This window comes from Charadrius vociferus, unplaced genomic scaffold (genome assembly GCF_000708025.1).
Source record: "Charadrius vociferus isolate BGI_N301 unplaced genomic scaffold, ASM70802v2 scaffold272, whole genome shotgun sequence".
In the NCBI taxonomy this organism is placed as follows: domain Eukaryota; kingdom Metazoa; phylum Chordata; class Aves; order Charadriiformes; family Charadriidae; genus Charadrius; species Charadrius vociferus.
Window position 1 is genome coordinate 2,014,785 of NW_009647421.1, and position 22,083 is coordinate 2,036,867.

General features: G+C 37.6%; 1 protein-coding gene across 1 annotated transcript; it reads right to left on the reverse strand.

The window, feature by feature from the left end:
• Positions 1-1,225: 1,225 nt before the first annotated feature.
• Positions 1,226-16,215, reverse strand: PJA2 (praja ring finger 2, E3 ubiquitin protein ligase). Its single transcript, XM_009880480.1, has 8 exons — positions 16,020-16,215; positions 13,699-14,773; positions 12,511-12,696; positions 10,954-11,139; positions 8,816-8,924; positions 2,990-3,111; positions 2,578-2,692; positions 1,226-1,357 (listed from the first exon to the last, which is right to left on the reverse strand). Exons 1-8 carry the CDS (start codon positions 16,213-16,215, stop codon positions 1,226-1,228), a joined length of 2,121 nt encoding a protein of 706 aa, XP_009878782.1.
• Positions 16,216-22,083: the final 5,868 nt, after the last annotated feature.

Here is a 22,083-nt window from a genome sequence, read left to right on the forward strand (position 1 = left end):
TATTCTCTTGCACCAACATTTTAGGAATTGTACGTCTATCCAAAGGCCACAAAAAATGTGAAGCCATTAGTATACATATACACATTGAAATATTAACTTTGTCCTCTAACGATTAACTCCATGTCCCTTAAAGTTTTTGCATATACTGGAGTATTATTTATAGAAATACATTTTAGAGACCAGTCTTTCCTCCTTTAAAATATTAACTGTAGCATAACCCACTGCAAGCAGTGCAAATACCAGAAACATTACTAATGTTCAAGTTTCTGAAATAACTTTACACACCAAGTATTCAAATGTGAGTTTCAATTACAAGTGTGAAGTTTCTACTACCTTTTCAAACTTAGTATTCCAAGACCCAAAAATGTTTTAACTATATCTGCATTAGAAAGCAACCCCAGCCCTGATATTTATAAAAATAAATATATCTTAAAAAGAGAGAGCATGCACATATACAGGAAACTTCAACACCATGGAATTTAAACACAAATTGAAGGAACCTGCTGCCCAGCTCTTATAAATGCAACTTCTTAGAAAGTTAGAACTTCAAATGTTGAAGTTCCATAGTTCATATACTTACTCAGAACACAGACTTAAAAATGATGCTAGCATTTATAAGGAAAAAAATAAACAAAACAGACAGCAACAATTTAGTAGTACTTTGACATTAGCAATCAAGTTTATTCTAGAATAAACTGGTATGAAATATTGTGCCATTATGCAATTTGTTTCCAGTGAAATCAACTTGTACCACCGGTGGAATCACAGAATATCTTCACATTTGATGCAGATATCAGAGATCAATTACAAAGTCATTCAGTGGCACTGATTTTTACAAAACCAAATAGTTCATTTATAATCTGCTGTACATAGTGTTAGCAGAACTATAATATGCTGAGACTGTATTGCAGCTGCAAGAACTTGAACAAAGTAACACATTAATTATGTTTGTGGAAAAATTTATCACAATACCAGCTTTAGACATTACAGTTAACAGTAACATTCTGCCAACAAAAAAGGTTGCACGTTCTTCTAAATTAGTTTGGAAATGTAAGCTGTTATCGCGAACCTGAAGAGTTTAGAAAGTCTTGCACCTCTTTCTAAACTAAAATATATAATTTAAATAGTATTTTACTTTTTTTTTTTTACATATTTGTTTTCACATTGTAATTAAACAGGCAAAATTTACATTTTTGTTTTGGTGGCAAAGATTTATTTTCAGATGCTAGTTTGAAGTTCCTGTAGCACTGTGAACAGAAGATGCTGAATCATCATCAGACAGAACGGAAACGGTGGCAGCAGCTGCTTCAGGAGGCACAGGCGCAAGCACATGACGACAAACTGGGCATGTTCCTGACTACAAAAAAAAAAAGAGAGGAAAAAACCCTAGGTCATCTGCCCAGTCTGCATTCAATTCTATTGAAAAGCTAAAGGTTATTATTTATGAAGTATTTAATGTCTTCACAAGAGCACTGTCTCAAAGTCAAATTTGACTGCATGGCTACCTGGAGCTAAGAGACAGCTAACAACATCAGAAGAAAGCTTTGTTTTGCTTTCACACCAGTTACAGAGCAAATACATCAGGCTCCCTGCAAGGTCTTCTTGAAAGAATTCATTTTACGGGTGGGAATTTGTTTTGTTTTGTTTTTTTGAGGCAAGCATTAAAAAAACCTAGGTACAGCCCAGATCTAACAGGAATTATTTTGTCCTAGTTTTCAGCAAGAGCAGTTTACTATGACAGCAGAAAGAGGCAAGACATAATACAAGCAGTACCAATGTGGTAATCAACCCTATCAAGATTTAAAAAAAAAAATAATTATAAACCCACCACCAACCCATGCTAGAGGTGCTCTGATCTGATCTGCCTAATCCGAATCAATTAACCTCCTTCTTGTACCTCTTGAAGAAATGATGTGTTACACTGTAGGCCCACTGAGAGTTAGCAAGTCCAGCCTTCTACTGTGCATAAAGCAGAGTGGAAGTGCAAGGAAAAAAAACACCAATTTGTTAATTTCAGTCTAGCCTCAATATGATGAAAGCCTATAAGACATCTGGAAGGAAACTGATGACAGATTATGAAGTGAAATCTACCACAATATAGATTTACCAAAGATCAATTTTTTTAAAACTAATCTACAAACATTCCTGTATTTCTCCCACCAACTTTAATTACCACCATAAATGGGCCTGACATTCTGGCAAGACAGACCAGATCCTTTGCTCTTGGAGAAAACCAAGCCACCTTCTGTACTTCAAGGTATGAGTACAGTAAAGAAAGCTCTTCTCATACCAAAACAAGTTAACTCATCCATCTCTTTCACTCTTACTAAAACCAAAGCATGTTCTTCCTCACAAAAATACGACCCCCTATTCAAGAAATTGCTCTTTGGGTGACTACAGATATAAAGGAATTTCCTCACTTGTACTAGAATTTGGTACCATAATGCATAAAACTAACAGCCAGTTATTTCTTGACACTGCATCCCACGTTTTCAAAAAGTTACAAACTGTTCTTCCCAGAAAAATGCAAATACTCAAAAAACCCACAAACCCCCCCATCAATCCTGTAGTGCTTACCTTCTGTAACCAAAGAGTTACACAAGGTTTGTGAAACAAATGATGACAGGGTAGCTCTGTTACGATTTCACCTTTCACATATTCACTGCAACAGATAGTGCAACACTGCTCTTGACCTACACCCATGATGAAGAAAAAGCATTATTAGCTTGTTTTACGTCTAAAATGAGCTGAAATTGCAATACACATAGTATCAACAGTACCACTGATTATTACAAAATAAAATTACACTCCAGTAAAGATTAGTTTTTCAAACTGACCAAAGTTACGTTCCGTCTGATTCAAGATTCAAAAGCTCTTAGAACATCATTGCCAGCTCCACATTAAGTATGTTTAAATAGTGCACCTATGGTATTACAGAAAACTAGATTTCTTCTTATAAACTTTGTGGAAATTAATTGTTAATTGTTTTTCCATACCTTCATGGTCAGCTGTGACAACAATCTGCGTAAGATGATCTATGGTTTCTTTGGTAGCTGGTGGACAAGCTTGTTCACCATCAAATCCAAGAGACTCCAAATGGACAACAGCAGCCTGAGAAGGGTGAGCAGAGACCGAATCCTGTTACCCAAAAGTGTAACATTCCATGTAAAAACAAATAATCAAGAAAAGGAATCCAATTCTAATAGTATTACTTTCTTAAATGGAAGTTATGTCTGTCAGACTGACCATTACATCATTTTCATTTTTGTAATGAATGAGATTAAACTGAAGATCAAAACTGTAACAGCTTGGTTTTTAAGCTTTTTCACAGTACCAGGACAGAGCCACAATTTATTGTCTAATGAGTATTAGTTCATTTTATAAAGTTTCAGAAAAGGCAGCAAGCTGAAAATCTAATAAAGCTTGTGAATACAAAACTGTCATTATGTTTTGTTTTCTGAAAATAAAAGCCTCATTAATGTTTCCTGGCTTCAACTATTGAATTACTCAGGTGCAGACAAAAAAAGTAAGTACCGAGGCTACACTACCAATGTAGTCTTTCAGAAAAAAAAACAAAACAAACAAACAGGATCCACATAGATGTTTGTCATTGGTACAATGATTTAAGACAGTGCTCTGAAGTTCTCTTGTTTGAGACTTAAATTTTTCACCATAATAAATCTTTAAGACTCTGATGCTACAGCAGGCAGATTTGTTGTTCACATCATACATTCAACCCCACAAGACCCCCACAGGATCCCCAGTAGAAAAAAAAAATGCAACACAGAATTCAGACTGGTTATATTAGCTAAAAAATGTACTAGATATACCCGTTTAAACAGCAGAACAAACTGAAACTGAAGAGCCAAGAACACTAGTCACACCCCTACAGTACAACTACTTACTGCTCTAATGAGCATGAAAATTATTTATTCTAATGGCCACAAAACTCCCTTGGTAAGAAGCTTAAGATAGCCTGACATTTTTGTAATGTTGGGGTATACTTAACTAAAAAGCCAAAAACATACTAGAGAAACTGGATTATACAGAAAAACCTTCGGTAGCCTTTCATCTTAAACTTTTTCTAAAGTTACTAGAGCTGCAGCCTGAAAACACACCTGCACTTTTACTGCAGTGGCAAGGTAGCCCAGGCAACCATCCCACTATAGTTGTAAACTAGCAGGTTTACACTTAGTCAAATGTTTGTGGCAGCAGAGATATCAGCATGAGCTAACAGACAAATATTTACAGCTCCTACTGCCACACATTCTCATCTAGAAAACTGCTAATTTAAAGGAGATCCTAGGACCGTCATCCCTAGTGCAGTATGCAAGTCCACCTGCAAGACTGGTACACTCCTCCAACTTAACAGCTTAAAAAACATTCAATTCTGCTACAGTAGACAATACTGCCTTACTAACATCAAGGTGATTTTAGTATTTGTAACCCTATCCTGCTACAGCTGCAATGGTCTGAGAATAATTTTCAGGTAAAAACACTACGCTTAGTCAGATTAACAGCTGGAAAAATTAGATAAGACCCCAAGCAGACAGAAGGATGCAGTATTACATGTGTCAAGTCTCTCTGTCTATATCCAGTATTACTACTCTGAAACAGAAAACAATTTACAAAAGCATTGTGTTGTTTGCTTTTAAAAGCTATGCAAAAGAAACATCACAGAAGGAAAGCCTCACAATGACTCTGATGCTTAAAACCACATCTTCAAAACCAAAGCAGAGCAGAGGAGTGCCTGTTTTACAATTTTTGTAAGATACCTTTGTAACTTCAAAGATACCTTTATTTCCTTCTTATTACTTGTGTGACTGCTTACCGCTCCATGTACCATAAACCAAATGCTGGACACCACTAAAAATGTGACTGCGATAGCCTACAGGTGTTTGAGCTCCTCACATCTATGAATCAGCACAGGAAATACTCATAAATTAAGTCACTGATGCTGCAGAGACACCCAACCTTTTCTATACTGCTAGTGAAGTAAACCAAATACTCCCAGCTAAGTAAAACAAATGGAAGTAAAAAAAATGTGCATAGAAATTATTATGTTTTAGGAACCCAGAGTCTTACAGAACATAGCTTTTTTTTAAAAAAAAAAATATATATTCACTACTTCTCCTCTCCAAATGTCATAATAACTTGGGACAGATTTCCCCCTGCCCCATTTAAGATACACTTGAATTTTGGATGCACTGCCATGGCATATCCCTTTCAAGTATTTCACAGCTACAGTAAATTAGTTTGCTGGAGAGAAGGTTTTGGAAAATTTTCTGAGCTATAACAGACTCTCATAATAAATCATGTTGTTACAGCTGAAAAAATCTGGTTAATGAATCTACTATTATAGATAAGCGAATTTTGGGAAATTTAAGGAAGTGGATTAAGTAAATCAGTAACAAGTTGAATAAAGTCACATCCATTAGACAGATTATTAATGATGTTTTAATTAAACTCAACCCAACCTGTTCAAGCCAAAATAATACTTAAAGCCAGTCAAAGCTCAGACTTCTCTGTTATAAAACCCCTGGTGCAAAAATACTTACTACCAGGAAGCAGATGGGTTACTTTTTAAACTTGAAGCAAAAGCAGAGGTACTTTTCACCCATAAGGTAGAATCAGACTAAGCAAGATTTAAGTAACAGCTGTTTACCCTAAAGCCAGATCTAAATAATACTGAAACAGCAAAAATGGCAACAAACAGCCTGTTAGAAAGCTGAGTATAAGTACATAGATACTGTGTAACTGCGAAGTGGCAAGCTTGGGCTATAGTTGTTCAAACAGAGAAAGAAAACAGGCATGTAAGCAGTAAGATGTGGAAGGTGAGAGCAAAAAGTTGTAGAAGAAGCAGGAAAGGTATTCAGTGAATCTGAAATCTAATCATCCTGCAGAAAATTGCCTAGCAAAACCAGAAGAGTACTGAGCCCCAAAATAAGATTAACTACATCAAGAACAGATGAAATCACTTCCTTTACCCTTGGTGAGAGAGACGAGGTGCATAAAGTACCAATCATGAGGAAGACAGACAATTAGCTTCAATTCTTACCTCCCTCAAAGAACTCTCAATCCTGATCACTTTGACACAGTGATCTCTTACTTCCCTACTTGATACATACATGCAGGTGCAACAAACTACAGCACAAAAATTGTCGTATTACAAACGTTTTCTATACACCTTACAAATGGAAAAAGCAGAAATTGCATTTTCTAGCAGAAAGCAAAGACATTTTCAGCAATGTCTTTGCCAGACTTGAAGAGTTAATGCAATTTGGTCTTTGCATCATAAAACACCCACCCTTTTTTTAATACAATTTTTTTCCTCCTGAAAGTGCTGTATGCCACATTTTGGACACCTGAGCAAGTACTGTGACCATAGTACCAAAGGTAACAAAAAGGCTTTGTAACACTGAGATATTTGCTATTTCAATTAAAGATTTTAATTTTTTAATTTTGTGGAACACACTTCTACATCTTCATCTACAATTATCTCACAACCAGGAAAGTTGTGTTTAAAGGCTGTTCTTAATGTCCTTCCAGGAATACAAGTTTCTCATCTATATTAATCCAGTCAGGGACACATCATATTTTATTAAGAGAGTACATTGGACTAGCCATTTGCAAGTCCTGTTTTCTGGAAAGCTGAAAAAATTATATCCCAATCCTGTCTACATCTTGCTGTGGTCACTAAAAGATAGGATCTCAGCAAACAATTAAAATTAATTCTGGATAAACAGACATTACAGAGCCTTCTTTTGCCCACTTTCTCTCAAATTCCAGAAATACTTGCAATATTGCCCAAGCAAAATGTTGAACAGTTTTGGGTAACCCTTGCTTTTATTTTCTGAACAGTTTTAGTGACTACCTTCATACTGAAAAGAGAGGTGATCTGTATATTCTCCTTGAGATTTGGAGGAAATGCTCAGAATTATTCAAATTCACTATTATTCTGAACCTGCGCGGTCCACTTAGTAACAGTCAATACAGCTGTTCCTTTTATTACTCAGTTACCATTTTCTGCATACCATTATGCCAGACTTCTATGCCCACCAAGTTTCAGATACCTAAGTGCTGATTTCAAGCACTAATACTGTTTAAGAGAATTGGCTTTCCCTCTTGTCCAACATCCACAATGACCTGCACCACAGGTACCAGAGAAAAACTACCTTTATAGTCATCTACCTCCTTGCCAAGTGTGTTCAATGACGCTCTGGTTCCTGGTGACACTAACATAATTACAGCATCTTCTCAGCCAGCCATGCACATAGCCACCTAGGATTGCTTTTACAGGTCAGCCTGACAAGAGAGCACACATTTCTGCTGACAGAGTAACTAGGGAGATGTTGTTACACAGTAATGAGAAAGAAAACCTCAGAGCCATAATAACCTCAGTCTCCTCTTCAAGTGGTAACATAAAGATTAAAAAAAGAAAAAGATGGGATTAGTTTCCCCTCTTTAAACAGATCCGCTTGCTCTGGTGCAAAGGAGGTGATCAACTGCTTCTGGAGTTCTGTCCTTCTTGATGTAGTGAGAACCAGCAGCTAAGAAAGAGATGAGGAATTTTCTCTATACAACTTCAAAATGCTGCTTTTATAGTAAGGATATCAACAGACACACTAATAAGCAGGTCTGAAGTGTCTCCAGACAAGTAATGCTAACAAAATACTACACAGCTGGAGAAGACCCTATGGTCCTTGATCATGAATAATGCTAACCTCCCATATATCTTGTGGGATGCACACTACCTGGAAACTGAATGACTGCCAACTTCAGGGAACGACATTTCCATCCCCTTGGAAAAATCCAATGAAGTTTATTCACAAAATCATTGATTTTGCACATATCTGTGGAAAAAAGTTATGACTCTTCCACTGACTGTCAGCTTTAGAAAGCATTTTAAAGCATCTGTGGTATTTTGTCTGCAGGCACACTATGACATATAGTCTGCCCTGTTCACCCCTTTTAACTAAAAGCTAGGAGTCAAACTGCCCCTTGATGCCCCTAAACTTATGTCACACACAAAAGATTCAATTTAATTGTTGTAACACCATATTATATGTCTGCACATCATTTAACTCTTATTTTGACAAATACCCTGCAGGGCAGACTTCTGGCAGTGCAAGAATTGTCGCATTGCATCAAAGTGAATTTCAGCTAGCTCCATATTCACTCTGACGGTGACCAAAGTCATGTAACACAGAAGACAAAAATTGTAACTGTGGTGGTTCTCCATAACAAATGCTCTGGTTTATCCAAAGTTAGATAGATAAAATGAGATTAGAACAAGGTAAAGACAAAAGGCTTTTTTGCTTTTGGGTGATTTGGTGTTTGGTTGGTTTTTCTTTTTTCAATTTAAAACACATGGAGTCAAGACAGTCAAATACAGAAAAATCTTCTGCTGAGGAATAAAAATGAGATATACAATTGTACTCTTGCACAAAAAAAGCTGGGACAATCTATAGGCACAGACCCAGTTATGAACTTTCCTTTGTTATGTAGGAAATTTAGCAACATTATTTAGAATAATTTAAATTACATGTTTATACTGGTAGAAATCGGTATCTTTTTTCCGTTAAGAGAAAATAAATACATATTCTGCAAGGAGTAGCACTGATCAATGACTTCTTGCACTACATCATTTAGAAGAACTTCAATATTTATTTTCAAGCTTGCAGATCTGAGAGTTGATGCTAAAACAGAACAGTAATTTTTCCCCTGAGTCTCAGATTAGGCTGAAAGAGGATACAATAATGAAAATTTATGTCACAACATCACTGATACACTATCAGCAAGAGTATTTTAATACCTCCATAGCTTGTAAGCGTCCCTCCAGTGCCACAAATGCGAGAAACTGAGGATCCATATAAGGAATGGCTCGAGCAAGCCCTAGGCCATCCCCAAACTCATCAAGTATCCTGAAAAACGTGAATTAAGAAACATGGTCTTAATTTCAAAGTAAACAGTAATAACATCAGTACTGGGTACATCAAATTACTGCACATCACCTGTTAACAATTGCATGCACATACTCTCATGAAGTGGTTGTGTTGGTCCTGTGTGAGGTCCTTTCCAATCTGGGCTGTTCTATGATTCTATGAACTTATTGCCAATAAAAACGGATTTGGATAGTGAGAAACAAAGACAAAAACTAAACTACCTTCCCTTTAGCCCTCCCTTTCTTGCTAGGCTCAACTTCACTCTTTCATTCCTGACCCCTTTATGTCTCCCTACCCCAAAGCAGTGTAGAGGGACAGGGAACAGAGGCTGTGGTCAGTCTGTGGCAGTTCCTCCCTGCCACTCCTTCCTTCTCAAACTGTCCCCCTGCTCCAGTGTGGGGTCCCTCCCACAGGCTGCAGTCCTTCAGGATAAACTTGCTCCTGTGTGGGTCTTTCCCACTAGCTGTACTTCTTCACTACCTGCTCCAGTGTGGGCTTTCCGCAGGCACAGTTTCTTCAGCAAATACCTACCTGCTCCACTGTGGTCTTCTCCAGGGGCTGCAGGGGAATCTCTCCTCCAGCACCTAGAGCACCTCCTCCCCCATCTTCTCTGACCTTGGTGTCTGCAGGGTTGTTTCTCTCACATCATCCTCACTCCTCTCTCTCACACTCTGCTGTGCAGCATTTTTTTACCCTTTCTTAAATACACTTTCCCAGAGGCACCACCTTGCAGCGGGTCTGTTGGAGCCAGCTGTGTCCCACACAGGGCAGCCCCAGCCTCTCCTCACAGAAGCTGCCCTGCAGCCCCCACTGCCAGCACCTGCTCCCAGTACAGTGGTACACTCAAGACAATATAGACTTCAGAAAAACATGATGGGAGCTTTTACTGTTGACTACTCCGGAGTAAAAGGACATTCAGTTCAGCTAATAAATTTTGTATGTATGCTACTAAGGTCGCTTTACAACTAAGCATTCAGATTTTGATTATGTTGTGTGTCACAGTTCATAGCTTGGCAGCTGCTTTGAGTTCCATTTTCAACATTCAGAGATCAAATCTTAAAATAGGCACAAGCAAGAACATGTTTGGATCCGCCTATGCTCAACAGACAAAACTTAGACTACTACAGAAGCATCTTCCTTCATATTTTGACTAGTTAGGAAGCTTATCAAGGCCAATCCCCAACACTTAAACAACAGTTTTTTGTCCGTATCCTACAATTCCTTTGCTAGCTTGCTGCCTGGCACTGTGAGAACATGTGCCTTACTTCTAGCTTGGACTCTCATGCATTAATCCCTGTTGTGCTTTTTCACAATAACTTCACAAGGAGAAAACACCAGTGTCCTTGGTATGTCTACACTGTAGTTATTTTTAACAAGCAGAAGAGAGCAAGCATTAAGTCTCTTACTGGAAAGCATTCTGTCTAGCTTGTTTGTACTTTAAAACACATACTATACTATTCTAGGATTAAGCTGTGCAAGTGGCTCTGATCACTTTCTTCCTGGTATTTGCGGAATTTTTGTAATAAGTATATTGTAATATTCTTCAGTAATCTAATGACAGAAAAATGAATGAAGCATTCAAAATTATGATCATATTAGGTAATTGCATGGCATCACAAAGTGACACAAAAATAGGCCTATAGCATATAACTTAGACCAGATGCAAAAGAGAAAGACCAATTATGGAATTGCACTGACCTGACTGCTGATTACATTCATATTGCTTTACTTTTATTATACTTCCACTATACTTACCATCTTGAAAATTAAAGAAGTACACTCATCCCTTGAATATTTAGTCCACCACAATCTTCTCAGACGACAGACTGATTTAGCAAATTACATCCTTTTTCTCTCATTGGAAGAAACATAGCCTTTAAATTCAGGTTATCAGCCTCTGAAGCAAGTGCATACTGATAGGCATGAGTATTTTTGACGTTTTACATAAAAAGCAAAACAATAACTAAAAAACCTCTGAAATTAATGCTAAAAACTAAAAAAGGCATACCTCCACTCCACATCCAGGTCTTCACTCACACTGGAGTCATCCTCAAGGTTGTTATTTCCATCCAACAGAAAGAATCCAGGATGCACAAAATCACTAACCAGGTCATTTTCCTCACCACTGCTACTTTCTACTTCTTCCCGGTAACGTAACCAAGGAACTTCTCCTTCCTCCAATAAGGTCTGTTCCCTTCAAAGAAATAAATGAAAAGCTAAAACTAAAAGTCTAGGAGAATTTACAAACACATGCAAGTAACAAAAGCTACACATATTACAACAGCTGCAGCTGCATGTTTCTTAGATTGCAGTCCCAGTTTAGAAATTTAGTATTTTCTGTAAAGAACAAGAAACTCCAAGTGGTATCAGCTCTGGACTCAATCTAGTAATACCTATGATTCTATCAGAAAATTATTTGTCTAATGCTCAATGCCCACAGTATGATAAGTAGCTTGTTTTGCATTTTCCCTAGTACAGGCAACATCTCTGCAAGGGCTAGTAAATTTGGTACTAAACATCTTATTCATCTACAAGGTGCTAAAGCCACTAAAAAGAAAGGGTCTCTTGATACACTGCAACAGCCTTCTTGGGGAAACTTGGCCTGACTGCGAAGAGATATTTGCAAGAGAAGCTATCTGCATAAGGAGAAAGACTCCTCTCCTTGCTGGATTTTCTAGAGAAGCACAAGTCACCTGGATGTTTAAAGCCCCAAGACTGTGAGTCCCACTTTCCTTATCAAAGGGCAAATAAACAGGAATCATGTCAGAAGTGGGTACATTTGCAGGCTGTTCACATCAAAGAAAGCTAAAGAGCACACAGCTCCATTTTGTTTTTCTGAAACAGGTGAATTTTCATAAAGCCACACTAATTCTCCAAGCCTAAAGAGACAGCCATACTAAAAAGTGGTAACAGATTTGGACTGCTCAGTAATAGGTACTGTCTACCTAAGAGTAGAAGAAGCTGAAAGAACACTTAGGCATGCCTTGTTGCTTTATGAAGACCCAGACTAAGAATGTAAGGTCAATATTAGATGCTTAGGAAAAAAAACACAACCACTTTCCTTGGCTACTTATAGCTATAAATTTTGCCTTGCAAAGGCAGATACATTTTATAAAGTAAAGTACTGAGTGACTGGAAAAATAAGTTCTCACCAAGTAGTTCAAGTTTAATCACTGATAGGGCTGCAGAAATAAAGTGCAGCAGTGGAATATGGGAAGTGAAAAAGCAAAGAGATAAACAACTGTTTGGCGAGGAGTACTAAGCAGTATCAGAACACGTGTGTGCAACATATATGTCTTTACAACTAACTCGCCTAATATGGATTTTTTAAGTGGGTATATCCAGCCTATTATCCTTATTGACACTACATGTCAATGCTATCTCATTATTGCTGTATCTTTCATAAAATAGAATTGTTTGTACTTAGATTATTTTGATGTACGCAAATGATTATTGCTAGTATAGTTACTAGTTTTAGAACTGATGTGATTCTCTGTCGCATCATATGGATTCTGTGTTACTGCTGATGTCAGAAATTACAGTAAGTTAGCTAATAAAACCATACCGTCCTTGGAAACAAACATCTGTGTTCTCCTCTTCTATGCCACTGCTGCTGCTCTGCACTTCAGGATCACATTCGTCCCGGACTGGAACAGTCTCCCAGCTCTCATCACTTGAGGACTGGTCTTTATCAGTGACAGTAAAATAGGGAGGCACAGATGTAGACCATTCTCCATCACTCCATTCTGACCTGCAATTTAAACAAGGCAACAGGGCATGAATTTAAACACTGCTTTAGGGGAAAGAAAAACACACACAAACATGTTGCGATTTCCTGCTTTTCTATGAAAATTTTCTACCAGAAATTCATTTTGCACTATTTAGCGATGTAGTATAAGGCAAATACACATAAAGAGCTGATTAAAAAAAAAATAAAAAAATCAGTTCCTAAGAAAGAATTCTGCCCATCCCACTTTGCAAAAAGGCTTTCTTCTTCCCCCTCCGCCTCCGCAGAGTACATAACTCAGGAATACAAGCCCAGATCTACCTGCACATCCTTCTCCTAGCACACAAACAGAAAACAGCAGCAGTGATGCTGAGAACACTAATGCTTGCTTAAGAAAAAATAAGCAATGTTGGTCTTACCTCCCAGCCAAACAAAACTTAAAGGTCTCATAATCCCTAAACCATATACAACAGTCCCTTTTTTTAAATCATACAATGGATGACTTACTGCAAATTACATAATCCACTAGCCTGAACAGATGAATGGCAGGGAGTTTTTCCAAGAAGAATTTGCTCAGCCACCACATAAAAAAGGGCAATAAATAACAAGTTGTGGGCAGCTTCAACAAAACAGTGATGTTAGTAGAATCTCAAAAAGGATGAACTAATCTACTGCTACCTTTGGTAATGCTGCTTCCAGAGTTCACTCAACACTAACAGTGACAGCTGACACCTACCAAACTTCAAAGTATAATCAACTAGCTATGTCACTTCAAAAAGTTACAGAAAACTAATTAATATGCAAACAAACATGCTTAATAGAGCACACCTCACACAGCAATCCACAACACCTGCAGCTCAGTTTTCAATCTGCTAAACCCAGTATGTCTATGCATATCAATGTTATTTGATCATATTCTGAAATTGCTTAAGTTTTTGTATCCCATTTGCTAACAAATTATTCAAATTTGCACATTATTTACACAAAAGATTCAATACTAATCCAGATATAGAAGTGAAGTTTTACCTGTCTTCATCATTGTGGGACACTGGTGAATGTCTGTTGCCGTCTTCAAAATCATCCCAGACAGTGCCATCATCTGTCACTTCTTTTTGATCTTTAGCTGCTGCATTTCTCCCTAGGACTATTTCTGTGTTATTTTGATGACCTTCATACTCTCTTGAGTCAAAGAACATACTAGAACTCATGTATTCTTCACTACTTCTCAAGGCAGGCTCAGTACGGCCTCGCTGGACTCCAGGAACTTCAGTTCTCCAGGAACCACTCTCCTCTTCTATATCATTAGGGAAATGCCTCTCTCTCTCCAACTGATTTGCAGTATTTTGTTTTCTTATTTTAGGTCTCACTACTAGCTGAGGTGAATTTCCTTGGTCAATCCTTCCATCACTGACATTTAATTCATTATCAATCGCTATAGCAGTTCCGATTCCAACATCCACTACATTTCTTATCTGCTGTGTTTCACAACCGGCACCACTCAAGTTACTTTCTGGTACAGCTTGATCTTCAGCAGGCAATTGTAATGTCCTGTTGTCTGGACATGCCAAGTCTGAATCTATGCTAAAATATCTCATTAAAGGCATTGGTCCTGCTGCTTCACAACATTCTCTAGAAACACTGTGGGTGAGAGTGGAAAATCGGGACTGTAAGTCAGTAAAATACTCTATGCCATTTTCTAACTCAGAAAACATGTTATCTAGTGTTCCCTGAAATACACCTTCTGCTTCTCTTGCCAAAGAAAGTTTGTCCTGAGCATCATCTTCCTCTCCATCACTGCTATCTGGTTCATAAGAGTCAATGTTTACAAAAGCAATTCCATTCTGACCATTCAAATCACTATGTTCCCCAGATGTATATTCTGCAAGGTCTTCAGAATTTTCATAAGGATTCACAGAGCTCCCTGAGATTCTGTTGCCTTCCAGACCATAAGAGAATAGAGAAAATGGTGTCATGCTTGCTTCAAAAGTTTGGCTCGATGCAGTTTGGCAAATGGGTTCTCCAGTTCCAGTATTTTCTAATAAAGGCTCATCTAATAAATCAGAAGATACCTGAACCAGTGGACTGGAACCATCACAGAAAACTGTAAGAAAGAATACATTGGAATAATCAAAAAACAATTGCAATACTCTCATCTACAGCAACTGCTCATGAAAAAGAAAGGATAATTCCTTTAAATTCCTAATTAAATTCCTGCAGTGGAATTTAATAAAGAGAAATATTTACCACAGATGCAGTCATTCTTCATTAATATATTTATGTTCTCATTTATATAAACTAAGCATATAGAAATAGACTTAAACAACAAAATTTCAGCTCACCCAATAGAAAAACCACAAGTATTAAAGGAACATGTTTATAAGCAGCATTTTTATATTGTTTATGTAAAAGGGAATTTTAAGATGAGAACAGGTATATTAAAAATACACCAGAAGATTAAAAAAGCTGCAACATTTCCTTCCATAAGTTAAAAAATGGACTATCCATTCATTAACAAGCTAAATTGTGCCTCCTGCCATACTCAGATAAAGCCACTTATTGCCACTATAAATTACATACTAATAGCACTGCATTTGGTACAGGCAGCTGGGAGTGCAACTCCTCGTAAGAAAATAATAGCAGGGATAAATGTGGAATTATGGTTAGTAGCTACTATCATTGCAAGTTCAAGTCTGGTTACGTTACTCTTGAACACCTCTTGCATAAAGGGACAATAAATATCAAACCCAGCAGCAAGAGTTAGAGAAAGTAAAAACATGTATACTGTGGCTACTACAAAATTTATGCTTAGTTCAGGTCATTTGTAAACTCCTAACCAAGATGACAGTCCAAACTATTTTTGAACATACAATGGCTTGCATAACTTGAGAGTACTTAAAAGTTTAAGTCAATATTAAGAGATTTGGAAACTTAAATAAAAAAAAACAAGAAAATGAAACACGCATGGTTAATTAAAAGGACTCCCTAGCATCAAATATTTCACAGCCTACTTCCAAACAGAAAGTTAGAATATGTATTTTCTTCCAAATGTGATTCGTAATTTGATTTGGAGACAAAATAATTTTAATTATACAGTTTTATGGCTATCTAGTTGGTTAGAGTGCATTAACTCATTCAGGAATGCACTTGAGGCAAAATTAAAGAGTCTAAGATATACTATAATTTGCCTTCATGTTAATTTTCATTCTGTAAAGCCATATGAAACCTACTTTACTTGTGTTATTTAACTGGCTGCTCTCTTCCCTTCACATTTCTTTATGTGCACCTCCCCTCCACCCCCACGCATCTTAGTTTGCAACTAAACGGCACATACAAAGACATACACTTACGTAAAGAATTATCTTTCTGAACATTCTCCCCTTCTAATTGTCTATAGTCTTCACGTTGATGTTCATCTCTGTCTTGGCTATTCAAAGATCTTCTAAAGCTGACACAGGTATGTCTTCTTCCATATCTTCTACCTGTAATAGTTTGATAGCTTCCTGATGGTTTGGGCCAGGCAGGTTTGCCAGCTTCTTGACCCATTGCTACATGAGATCACAGAGGAAAGAAGGAGACAGAGAAGCTGCATTAGACAACGTGTCTTTATAATTTACCTCTTCCTCAGCATTTAGATATAATTTTTTAGTAAGGTATTTCCCATTTCTCTGAAGTCTCGAGCTTTACTAACAATACAATTATTAAGACCCTAAAGTGCTCTGGGCACATATGTTATCACTGCACATAACAGTTTTCATCTACATTAAATAATATTGACAAACCCCGGTATTTCCCCCATCTTCACATGTTTGTAGTAAGTAACAAGAGACTTAAAAAACACAAAAGTCATGTGACATCTGGACTGGAGTTTTAATTTCTTTAATAATGTGATACACTTCTTCACACAGCTCTGACACAACACATATGTCAGCTTGCAAAAAAAGACCTTTGCAAGCCCTATAAAGGAAAAAGCCTTCAGGTAGTGCAGCACAATTCAGCCAGCCCTAGCTAGCTTATTTCTGTGACAGGAAGAGCACAATGAAACAAATCACAGTTTCTAAAACAGAAGTCCCAAGTCTCAGGGAGAAGGCTTTATTCTTTACACTACATAGTATGTTCACAGGTGACCATACAAGGCAATTGCCTACATATGGCTCCTATTATTATAGCAGTATTCCATATTAATGGATCTTAATGCTTTTATCAAGAAAACATGAGATAAGTAGTACAAGGAAACCTGAAAAACAGTGGGGGAACGCTGCCGAAATTGTAATGAAGAAAGCTTTTAATATAGCAGGAGTATCAGGTATTAATAATCTGATGTAAGTATTCAAGTCCAAAGAATGTTGCTTGTACAAATGTAATTAGACATTCAGTATTTCAGATGTTCGCTAGCTGTTTCACATCCCTCTAAGTGACTTTTAATCTTTACTGGATATGGAATTAACATAGTAGCTTTTCTGTGCCTTGAACTTACTAAACTGAAAAGGAGGCATTGAAGTCCAGGAAGGTAAAGTTTGCAACCATTAACACAGCTTTCTGAACTTCAGAAAAATAACAAGCTTTTTTATTTCCTGCCTGTTTAACTGATCTCTTGATAGCCCTTACAAAGAGACCATCTACATGCAAAGACACCATTTATTAGCAGTTATTTTATGCAGCTTCAAGTAGTAGAGCCATTAGTAAGGAGGGTAGTTGCAGTATGTGGACTGCCGAAATGATACAACTGCACACATGTACAAACTGTGAAGAGTCCAAGCAGGTATTTGGGTTATTTTGCTTCTTTGTTTGTTTTTTAAACTAGCATCACTGTTGAAGCTGTCATTTTGCTAGTACTGGCATACAGGAAACTAACTGTTGCTGCCTACCTAACATAAATCAAGAAAAATAAAAATGCAAAGGGAAAAAATGAAATATTTTTGTCAGGGCTGCATTCTCAGAGATTACATGATTCCTTAAAAGCTTTGATGAAGAAGCAAAAAGAGAGCTACCTAATGTAAACAAAAGCTTCTAGCAGAAGCTACTCTTAAGAGGTTCAGACACATAACATCCTACAAGGATTTGGTCTACAATTGCCAGCATCGCAATTCTGAAAACATTTCCTAGCAATCTGCTCTTCAGTCATAATTCTGTAGAAAAAAACCCAAGTATTTTCTGCCTGATCTTCCCTACAGAAAAGAAGGGGACAGAAACATGAGTAGTATAATGATGGCTGAAGATTCGGGGCCTCAGGAAAAAAATGCAAGTTCCAGGAGAAGAAAAATAATCACTTTCTCTTTCAGCCTGACATAGAAAAAATTAAGGTTGGAGTAAATCAAACAAAATTAAATTCACAAGAACACCTGCCACAAGAGTCTAAAATATTACTGTTTCATTCCCAGGGAAATTGACAGCAACAGTGAAGATACCTGCCGTGCTTAAAATTAAAAGGCAAATATTTACAATTCAATTGCTTAAAATTGCAACATTTGAGCAAACTATAACATAAGGAGTCTTTTTTCTAATCTTGTCAGCTTCACTTTCTATTATCTTTGCCAATTCTAAGAAACCATTTGCTACAAAAAATGTTGTGGTATAGCTCACCACATTATGTCTATGGCTCTAAACCTCCCTTAATACATATAATCCTAGTCTTGACTTCTTTCCAGTCCTCTTACCACACAAGAAATCTCTCCAACCATAGCTCAGTTCCATGAACACTGCAGAAGTCCAAATATGCCCATCACCTGCTGCAATATGGTGATACTGCTTATCCCTACGGACCTGGGATACAACTCAGTTGAACCTTTGCAGAAAAAAATTAGCAGGTATCAGAGGCTTTTTCCTCATTTCTCTATGAAGCTCTGGGTAGTCTGATTACACATGCTCTCCCTCGAAAATATTTTCAGGCATTTGTCCAAGCCTGCTCATCCCACACTAAACAACAGAAGCTAAGATGGTCAATTTGTTACTAACTTTACTACTCCTGCAATCCTTTGAAAGGTGAAAACTCTCTACCATCTTTGCCAAAAGTCTTTGCAACTAATGCAAGAAAAAGTGGACTGACAATTAATTTTCTTATTAAGGATATTAACTGGATGACTAATAAGGTCAACCAGCAAGTCATGTTTATTCAAGCAAGCTCTGACAATTCTTAAATTTCTACTGATTGTAACACGGCTGGTTAGCAGACTGCCAGAGGGAGTTGACAATAAGCAGCCACATCCAAACTTGCAGAGCAGAATCTCACAGTTAGATTAGTAAATCAGCACAGCAACAGAGAAATCTGCCCTCCAACATGGTAAATACAAGTGGCTGAAACAAAAAAAGTAAAAATACAACAAAACTGCTTTATTCTTAGTTTTAGTTTGTTCTCTAAAACACCAGTATTGTTCAAAACCAGATGTCCACTCAAAAGAGTCAGACTCTCTGAATGCAAATGTTTTATTTTTTAAAATTGATGTTCACAGCATGGAAAATCTTTGAAGCTGGGTGCAATGCACTACATTTTTTGTTCTAGATAATTCTCTCACATAAAGAGTATCTCATCCTGTATTCAACTGTTCTTAAAAGATACATCATGCAGTTATTTTTCCACCTTTGGAAAGATTTATTGGATCAAGATAGTGAAAGCTTTCACCATTTACTGAAAGTCTAGATGTCTCATTTGGTTTACAGGAGAAGTTAACTTCTACTTAGATATAAAATATCTCAAAATAAGAGCAGTAGCCATGCAGTTATTTGCCTATGTGCCTAAAATGGGCAGCATTTAGGCATATGAATCCAGAGACCAATTTACAAGAAACCCTTCAGGCAATCGAGTTCCAAGACACGGTATCTTCTGTCAGGTCCTTCTTCCAAGCTAACCCAACCTTAGAAGTGAGTATTGCTCTATCTTCTTTCAGAAGCTCTGTTCTTTTGAACACCCGATACCTGCTGACAAGACACAGTTCTGCAAAACTGACCAGTCGTAGAGATGCAACACACCAGTAACTAAATAACCACGGTAGGGGAAACAGGCTCTTTATTCACTTCTCAGTCTAAAGATGTTTATATACACACCTCCACCCTTTCAAAAGGGTACTACAGTCACCTGAATTCCCCAAAGGATCATTAGCAGCTGTCATAAAAGAGAAAAGCATTTTAGATTACCAGAGCTGGATTAGAAAAAAAAAAAAAAAAACAAACCACAGAGAGAGTGTCTCCTAAAATGCACAGTTCAAAAACAGGTCGGTCCAGCCTTTCCCAGGCACTACTTTAACCCCTGACACAGAAAAGCTTTCTGCTTCTTTACTTCTACAAATACTGCGCTAATGACTCTACTCCCTAGAGCCAGAAAACTGTAGGCTGTAACATAGAAAGCCTGAGAATCTAAACCAAATCCATCTGACTCGCACAACCAACTTGCCTTCTCCCACAAAAACAACCCTGCTGTTTTCCCAGACGTAACACAATGTTCAAGGTTAACTGTAGATGCCTGCATACACACGTTCACAGTCCAGCATCGTAATTTAAGCACTCAGGAGCAATCCATCCCCTTGACCACAATCCTATATACAAATCTCAAACCATGTTAATGTCAGATTTAGGATGACTGGAGTCTTCTGCTCGGTTACATGCCGAGTCCTCTGACAGGGTCCCAGTCCTCACCCACTGAAACCCAGACACCTCCCTTTACTCACTTCTCCATTACCTTTTGTTCTCCCCTATCCTCTAAACCCCATCACAGGCTGCATACGGGGGGTGGGGGTGGGGAGAGAAGCAGCTTTCTGGGATCAAGGAGTGCTTGATCGAGATACAACACTACTCAAACAAATCACCATCACCTGTGCAGCTGTAAGACACCAATTGCGGCATACATCTATCTCCTGAACAGGGCAGTGTCGACTGCCACAGAGGCTGGCAGGCTGATCTTATTCGTGACTCCCAGAAATGCTGTGACCTAGCTGCACAGCACCGCTTTGTTGGAGCAGAGCCTAGTTCATAAAAGCAAAGGTAAAAAAATTATGTAAATTAAAGAAATTTCAGTTTATCTAACACCGTTCTCAACACCTGAACAAAACCTTGCCTTTCTTCCAAGAGATGAAATACTGAAAACCTTCCCTTACATACCTAGCAATTTTTGTAGTTTAGGGAGAAGGTAACTGAGTTTGGCAACTTCCCCTGAAAAAAGTATATCCTATAGCCTTAGAAACTTCACAAGGACATTTTCAGTTAATTATTCTACTGTTTGACTCTATTATGTTCAATTTTATTTCCTTCACACATACAGTCATCTCCTAGGCCTGTTATATACCTCACAGGGGAAAAACAAAGTTAGGACTGTGTGGCGTGGGCACCTGGGGGTGGGCAGCAGTCCCAAGCGTTCTTCATCCTAAAGAAGGTAAGGCAGGGTTGTAATTTCCTGCTGCAGAAAGTATTTAGGTATTTGGTTGTTTGGGTGGTTTTTTTTTTTAAATACATGGAAAGTGAGCTTCAAATATCTCCCTAATAGTATTTTTTCAATCTTTTAATAACTCATAGCTTTTTCTACTCTTCCTCAGATTTTTCCCAACAGTCTTAAACTTGTACACATATTCTCGTCTCAGTCTCACCAACACTTTTTTTTTCCTTTTACATCTAGGAATTACAGAAACCATTTTCTTCCACAGTGCAAGAATAGGATTTCACATTCACGGTTTGAAAAGGGAATGCATACAAAACTGACACAATTACTGTTTTCTAGGTTACTGTCTTAAAAAACAAACAAATAAACACCACCCTGCATTTACTCCCAGAAGCATATGAATGCATTTGGCTGTCAAATGGGTGAATCTTAAAAACAACTCACATTCTTGGCAGCCTCTCCCTTACCTGACTAATTCTGAACCATAATGAAAGCATATCCCTGATCAGCTCAGATAAAAGTTGCAGGTAAAAATATTCACGTTATCTTTTAAAATGTATTATCCAATATTCTTCAGCTATAACCAATATTCTACATCTCTTTCTTTCCTGCAGGTATTGAAAGCTTCCAAGAGCACATTAATTAAGAAGAAATGTCAATTAGAGTGGAGAACTTTGTTTAAGCACCACTGCTCAGGACAGTCAGTTAACAGAAGAAAGGCATGGAATAATCCCCAAAAGGGAAAGAAATATTTCAATAAGTTAAACCAACATATTACTGTCACATATTTCCCTCTCATGCCACTATGGGCAGATTAACACTGAAATTTTTAACTGTTTTATTATGCTTACAAGCTTCAAACTATATACACTGGGAAATTTCCACCCAAAACAATGAATATACAGTTAGAACCTATCTTCACTATCTGGGATGTATCTAAACCTCAGAAAGCCGAATGCCACGGCCTAACCCCAGTAGGTAGCTAAGAACCATGCAGCCACTTACTCACTGCCCTATCTCGTGATATGGGGGAGAGAATTGGAAGCGTA

What these genes read in the sequence shown, in the direction of transcription:
- PJA2 (XM_009880480.1), bottom strand. Translation starts at nt 16,215, where the DNA reads ATGGGTCAAGAAGCTGGCAAACCTGCCTGGCCCAAACCATCAGGAAGC. An exon ending in GATGTTTGTTTCCAAGGACG is followed by an intron (nt 11,140 to 12,510) that starts GTATGGTTTTAT and finishes ATTTCTTTGAAG; the next exon opens with GGAACAGACCTTATTGGAGG. An exon ending in GCTGACCATGAAGGTATGGA is followed by an intron (nt 2,693 to 2,989) that starts AAAACAATTAAC and finishes CATGGGTGTAGG; the next exon opens with TCAAGAGCAGTGTTGCACTA.